The sequence below is a fragment of the Rhincodon typus genome, chromosome 20 (genome assembly GCF_021869965.1).
Source record: "Rhincodon typus isolate 14 chromosome 20, sRhiTyp1.1, whole genome shotgun sequence".
Classification (NCBI taxonomy): Eukaryota; Metazoa; Chordata; class Chondrichthyes; order Orectolobiformes; family Rhincodontidae; genus Rhincodon; species Rhincodon typus.
This window is the reverse complement of record NC_063351.1, coordinates 2,217,439-2,225,069: the sequence shown is the minus strand read 5'-3', so window position 1 is coordinate 2,225,069 and position 7,631 is coordinate 2,217,439. Positions and strand designations below refer to the sequence as shown.

General features: G+C 39.4%; 1 protein-coding gene across 1 annotated transcript in view; it reads right to left on the bottom strand.

Moving 5' to 3' along the window:
• Positions 1–2,737: 2,737 nt before the first annotated feature.
• The window catches only part of LOC109915518 (protein phosphatase 1K, mitochondrial-like), a 10,403-nt gene continuing 5,509 nt past the window's right edge, over positions 2,738–7,631 (bottom strand). Inside the window, exons 4-7 of the mRNA XM_020515157.2 lie at positions 4,446–4,608; positions 3,691–3,835; positions 3,472–3,606; positions 2,738–3,253 (exon numbers count right to left, since the gene is read on the bottom strand). Coding sequence (XP_020370746.1) covers positions 3,122–3,253; positions 3,472–3,606; positions 3,691–3,835; positions 4,446–4,608 — 575 coding nt within the window. The 3' untranslated portion in view covers positions 2,738–3,121. The remainder of the gene's footprint in view (positions 3,254–3,471; positions 3,607–3,690; positions 3,836–4,445; positions 4,609–7,631) is intronic.

Below are 7,631 nucleotides of genomic sequence, written 5' to 3'. Positions count from 1 at the left end.
CCAGGTAGGTATGGAATCAATTTACTCAGACCAATCGTCCTTTTGGGCTCTGTCCATGAGTTGTGCACCAGAGTCAGCCATCTTCCAAGATTTAAACCAGTCACCCAGAAGCCACTTATTAAATAAGGTTTGGCCCAGACAAATATCCAAGGGATGTAGGTCTGCATGATCTGATCATGGTGGTCACAAAAGCTGGGTGTTAAATAGAACGGTATCCTTTTTTGATAAATACTCCATGTCACCTGGAAGGCTTTGTAAAGACCATAGGAAATTACATCCATGACCTGCACTTTCGGAAATCCACCGATTCTTCTAAACTGTCTGGCTCAATCGGACAGTGTCCACACTGAATTAGCTTATGCCTGCTTGAATATGGCATGTGACCACTCAAGGCAGTGATACATAGCTGGCTCCTCCAAGGCAAAAATAAATTAAGGTCACCGAGCCACAGATGCCCAACCATCTAACTGGAGGAGATTGACACCAACCAGCATATCACAGATTGTAGTGACCACTTTCCTGGAAAGCCAGACTGAGGAAATTGCATCCTGTCGTCAACTGCAAGCACATCAGCCTGGTCTGGCACTACTGGCCTTTTTCCTGATCGCTTGTGCCTTTGCCAAGGTAGGGAGCAAAGCTTACTTGTGCTTTAGCCAGGTCTTCCAAACCAAGCCCACCAACCCCATCTCCAAAGGAATCATTCCTATACGGAATGGACAGCACACAATTTAATAGAATGTCCTATTTGCTCCCTTTCAACAAAAGCTGACAGCAGCTTCAAATTGTGTAAATCCAAATAACCAACACTAGCAAGATCACCAAGCCTGTTGCTGTTATGGAGAAGTCAGCCTCAAGTGTGGGCAACATATTATTCCAGACTTACAAGCTTAACATTTGCCAGGTAGTTTCCTAAAATGGTGGGCAATCTGTCAATTTCAGAGCTGTTCAGGTTTGTGCGACCAGACACCACATGTGCAGGATGGCCTCCATCCAGAATCCAGCAAATAAAATTTCAGTCCCATGTGCATAAATACAGAAGGTCAGTGTTGACCCAAGAATAAAATTGAAAGGTTTTGATTAAGCATCCACAAGAGAATATTTGAAGGGAAGAGTGAAACTAGAAATGATCCATACAAGATAACCAAGGAATGAAAAGAGGGAATTCAGGAGAAACACCTATAGAAAAAAGGGAAAGAAGGGAGTTGTACAGATGCATTTTAAAAAGGCTGAATATTGTACAAGAAAACAAAATTGCGTTTGATGCTGAAAAAGACATGAGGTGCATGTAAGAGATACTACAGCTTTATAAAAGGTGCATTTTATGCTGGTTTTTAAACAAAGAGGTTTGAAGGCAGAGGTTATGAGCTGTCTACTGAAAACTCAAAGTAAACAGCGTGAGGCCTTGGGTTTTCTTTGAACTTGGAACAGAAGCAGCCCGAATGGGTGTGGTCAAGCTCAGAGAATCAGGATTTTCAGTTTTAGCTTTCAGCAGTTGCTGATGTCTTGAAGTAGAAGCTATTCCTCCTCACTGCCCCTCTCGGTTATAGCTAAATGCTGAAGGCACTCTTCCTGTGGCTGGAGTTGCATGTGAGATATGGAGTCAGTAATACAGCATGCAAGCAGGCCGTTCGGCCCAAACTAGTCCATGCTGCCCACTCAGCTGGTTCCAGTTGTCCATATTCCTCTAAACCCTTCTCATCCATCTACTTATCCAAATTTTTTTTTTTTTTTTTTTTTTTTTTTTTAAAAAGTTGTTATTGTATCTGCCTCAACCACTTTCTCTGGCAGCCCATTCCATACATGCACCACTCTGCGTGAAGAAGTTGCCCCTCAGGTCCTTCTTAAACCTATGCCCTCAATTTTCAATTCCCCATCCCTGAGAAAAAAAGACAGTGTACATTCCTTCCTATCTATGCGCTTCATGATTTTATACATCTCAATAAGGCCAAACCTCATTCTCCTACATTCCAAGGAGGAAAGTCCTATCCTAGCCAACTTCTCCCTGTATACTCAGGCCTACTAGTCCTGGCAACATCCTCGTAAACTGGAAAGTGTGCAAAGAAGATTTAACTATGTCTTTGCTAAAAGAAAAAGTGACCAAAACTGTACACAATATTGCAAGTGCGGCCTCACCAACAATTTATTCCACTATAACAGTGTCCCAACTCCGATGCTCAATGCTTCAACTGATGAAGGCCAGCATGCAAATGCCTTCCACCTCCCTGTCCACCTGTGATGCTGCTTTCAACAAACAACGTACTTGTACACCTAGGTCCCTCTGTTCCACAACACTCCTCAGGACCTTATTTATTGTACAAGTCTACCTCGGTTTAACTAAACAAATTTTTTTTTTTAAAAATTTGTCTTTTTGTTAAGAATGTTACTATCCTTACAGGATGTTACTATATTGGAACAGTTAATAATCTATTATTCTGTTAGTTTTCCCAATAGAGAGTTAAGTATTCCAATTTCCTTTTTGTTGTATTTGAACTATAGTGGATGAGTAAAGTATGTTTTGCTTTAAATCCTATATAGTTTGACCAATTGGGTTGCATCTGGGACAAAACACTGGGTACTTGCCTTTGAAATAAGACGACAAAAAAGACGGTTAATGTAGACCCTATCTTCTTAATGTATTTTGACAGGATCTGGTCCAATGTATAACATGCAAGTGAAAACATGGATTGGTTGGCCCATTTCTACATACATCACAGGATAGGCCTTTTGACCCATCATGTCTGTGCTGGTACTCCTTTCTTGCTCCCCACCCAGCCTTTTAGCTCTGCACACAACACAAAAATTACATCTGCCCCTTGTCCAGGGCTGTAGTATCATTTGCACATGAACACTAGGGGTGTTATTATACTTACATGGATGCTGAATTATTAGTTACAAGTCAACTTTGGCAAAATCAGATTGGATAGTCAGAGGTTGATATTGCTAAGTGAATGGTAACAGTATTCAGATCTAACGGTCAAAGAAAGCTAACTGATGTGGATTACAGCGTCAACTTTACATCTGTTAGAATGTAACAAAAATCCAAAAAACACAAATACAAACATTTTATAAAAATGGTGGTAATCTGGATTAGAGTGTAGTGGTTTCCAATATCAGTGAACACTCAGTGCCATCTGGAGCTTGCAACCATCATCCTTCCAAAACTTGTTTGACCAAGTGAAGTACTGTATTTCCCCCAGGCACCAAGTGGCACAACCATGGTAGTTACATTATCTTGTGTTCCATACTGCAGAGCCTGAAATTTACATTTAACATTAGAATATAAAATAACAGGAGTGAACAGTATTATCTGCACTGGTTTAAAATTTTAAAGAAGTAGTTTCCATTATCCTTGGGAAATTGTCATACCAGTTACATTATTAATAAGGCCAGTGAAATGTATAATGTTAAAGGTTAACAGTAACAAACAGGGAGTCATACTGGGGATAGTTAAAGTTTGATAAACTTTCTTGCCTGCTCATTTACAACTGCAGCAGCTTCTGATGGATCCTGGTATTTTTTCACAATGTCACACATCTCTTGTGCCTCCATAATTCCACTAACTCCATCAGTGGTCAGGATCAGGAAACAGTCTTTTGCATGTTCCAACTGGTAATAATGTTGGCACTATTAGTTAGATTTAACACTTTTTGGAAAGGAAACATATGACAAGTAAAGTTCAAGATGTTTTACCTTGACTGTGTTAACTTCTGGTTGAGCAGTTACCCCAAAAGGTTTGAGATCCATGTCCCCAATGCTACGGGTCATGGCTAATCGACCATTTACATAAGGATCTCCAACACTATTCCAGTCTATGAAACCGCCACACTCCTTAATCCTTAGTGTTTTAAAAAAGGGAATTGCAATCTCCAGTTAATACAGTTTCCAACCAACTTTTAAAAATTTAAAATCAATTTCAGATCACCAAACAATTGGACATGCATGACTAGCCTGCTTGATGTCAGTATATTTTCTCCATTTGCAAGGTGACATTTATACAACTGCTGCTAGAGTTAGAACAGCAAGATCTACAATACTGGAGCACCATCATCTGACTGTCAACTCTGCAGTAATGCTGCTACTTCATTTTCCCCCTATAGTTCTGTAACTTCACCTTCCCATCTGTCCAATTTTAAGGTTGAAAGTTTCCAATTCAGCTATTCCCTATCCAACACTGCAATTTCACCTAACCGCTCTCCTCACACAAGATTTTAATTTGATTTTCTATCTATAATTTCACAACCTGTAGCCACACAATTTTAAAAAGGGCAAACTAACATTAAATCTCCTTAGCTTTGTGTGAACGATCCTAGAGTTAAGTATTTACCTAGTCTCCCGTTCTTGGTATTGAACTATTGAGTCTACAGTATGCACTATAGCATTAAATCTTTCTATTAAACGTGAGCCACAGAAGTGAGATCAGATTTATTTTGAAGATGTACATATACCTTTTCTTTTCATCTTTCCTTCTTGGGGTGTGATCTTCTGTTAATTGCTTAGCTTTCCCTTCACGACAAAGAATCGCTGGACTATCTCCAACACTGGCCACTACAAGCATTGTTTCATTCAGCAAAGCTACAGTTGCAGTTGTCCCTGACGTTAGCAGCTCACCTGGAAAAAGGTTAGAACAGCATTAAAAAAAACTGTTATCCAACAATGTTTTTAATCATGGCATGTAAACATCTCACATCACTCTTAACATAACTTTAGAAAAGAACAAATATGACTTTAAATTTTGAACGCTTTGATTTATAAGTTGGGTTAATCATAGTATTTTAGTATAAATGGCATTCATATTAAAATGAATCTCAATCTCTACTGTTGAAGTTATTGCAAAAAACGGATCAGAAGGGACGAACACAAGTTGCTGGAAGCTCGGAGGTCTGGCAGCATCCGTGAAGAAAAAAAAAAATCAGAGTTAATGTTTCGGATCCGGTGATATGTTTCGGGGTCCGATGACCTATCCTCAACACTTATGAGGAAGGGTCACCGAATCCAAAACGTTAGCTTTTTTTCCTTCAGATGCTGCCGGACCTCCTGAGCTTCCAGCAATTTGTTTTTGATCCTGATTTACAGCATCCGCAGTTCTCACTCAGATAGCTGCATTACGACAAGCGTCATTAACTACCAAGTTGTTATATCAGGTTCATGTCATATTTAAACACTACCAACAACTGTTAGAAGCTGCAAGAAAAGAGTTTGAACTACAAAAAAGTACAGTTGCAAGACTACCCATCTGTAATTACTGTTCAGATTAGTCTTTTCTCAATTTATATTCCACAACTGCAGTCCAACTGTGATTGAGCTTTTAACTTGCAGTTAAGCTGCAGTTAGAAGTTTCACTGTTAAAGCTAGCTACCTCAAACAACTGTCATAGTCTGTATATCTATACAATTGATCCCAGTCAGATTTATTTAAGTTGAAGAGTTAAAACTGAATCTTAAAAACAGGGTAACATTAAGAAACAAATGGGTGTTCAACATAGAAAGAAAGACAAACTCACAAAGAGTTAACATGGTAATGTTTATAAACATTCGCCATCTTCAGTAGCCCAGACAAGGAACAGCTAGACTCCTTTACCTCGGTTAAAATATAGAAGTAGTGACAAGCCAAAAGCCAGGCACAGCTCGTTTAAAATTAAACCATAACATTAACAAACCACTCATCTGCCTCAAATGTTCCAAGCTGTATGTAAACAGCAGTACAACTCTTTCAAAATGTTGAAAAGAAGAGTTGTAGTTGCCACATTACAAACCAAAGTAGTTAAATAAGCAACAAGCAAACCTGATTAGCAAGTGTCTTAATCTTTCCAACTGAAAATCTTACAAAATTTGATCAGATTGTGGTCAAAATTGCTACAAAATGAAGCCAATATCAAAGCTACTGAAAAAGGAGGAAGTTAGTTTTGTAGATTAGCAAAATTGTACAAACCAGTGTCTATGCCCCTTTTCTTAAAACAAAAAGGTATGCACTGAAACTTCCAATATCAGCACTGGTCAGACAGCCAGAAGCACAAAAAACCCGAAAGAAATGCATCACAGCCCTAATAACATCCAAAATAATGTTTTCAAAACCAGAAAATAAGAGACTCCAAAACCAAAGAATTAGGAAAGACAATTAGCTTGGAGCCACAAATCAGAATACTGATGCTTGTTAGACAGGCTGGTAATGTTAAATGTTTATAGTTAAATATGCTAAGTTCTATAGAAAATAGTGTACATGGTGTATAAAAATTATTATGTAGCAATAAATGGCACTAAAACAGAACAGCACAAAATTTCAAGCTTCTGAAAGGCAAACCAAGCCATGGACAGCAAAACAGAGCCAGGCACTAACTGGGATTGGGGAGAATGTTCCAAGTAGAAAAGTGAACAAACTCATTTCTGGGCCAAACTGATCACCAAAGTTGGGTCTTATAAAAGGAATTTCTCCAAACACTTCACAACTCCCTCCATTTCAAAAGCACAATTGCTGTCAGATGATTGATTTCAGTCCCACTAACAAGTGCACATCCAGAATTAATTATTGACCTTAAAAGCTGCCTTACATCAAAATGAATAGCCAGTGCTTTCACTGAATCCTGGTTCTAGGAATCTTCCTTGGGTAGTGACACCATTCTTGATTTTAAGCCTCATTGTAGAGTGATCACAGCAACTGAAAGCAAGTCAAATCTTATTGTTCACATGATTAACATTAATAACTTACTTACCCACCTACAAGTCAAGCTGTTATCGCAGAATTCCTACAGTACTGAAAGGGGCCATTCAGCCCATCGAGTCTGCACTGACCCACCAAGGAGTATCACACCCAACTCCAGTCCCCTACCTTATTCCCATATTTTACCATGACTAATCCATCTAGCCTGCACATCCCTAGACACAGGTAATTTAGCATAGCCAATCTACCCAACCTGCACATCTTTAACTGTGTTAGGAAACTGAAGCATCCAGTGGAAACCCATGCAGACAGTGTGCAAATTCTAGTTACACCATCACCCAAGGCTGGAATCAAACCTGGGTCCCCAACATTGAGGCAGCAGTGCTAACCACTGAGACAACATGCCACCGTTTGCAGTGACAGTCACTATTCTCCACCCAAGCATTGTGCTACCAAACAAGCTGCAACTAGACAGATCCAAACAGGTTGGCAAAATATGAACTACACCAATATCAACAAATTCTGAAACATGTTTAGGGATTAATACCCAATTTGCTAGATTACTCGAACTGGATTTCTGGATCCATGATTCATATGACAAATAACTCAAAATGCATTGGAACAGAATTAAAAATGCTCTAATGGGTACATGACATTGGTGAGGCCACTTTTGGAGTACTATGTACAGTTCTAGTGACTAAGGTTTTGGAGTCGATTTGTAGCTCGGGTTGTGGATGTTGAGGTTGGTTGGCTCATCGAGCTGGTTTCTTGTTTCGCAGATATTTCGTTACCATGCTTGGTAACATCAGTGCAGCCTCCGATGAAGCGTCCGTGTGTTTTCCCGCCTGGTTTTTTAAAAACTCTGGGGTCCGTTGAGATGGATTGCCTCACTTCCAGTTTTCCTTCGTAGTGGAATGTATATGGGGGCGAGTTCTATGTGTTTATTAACGGCATGCTTCGTGGAGTGCCACAAGAAT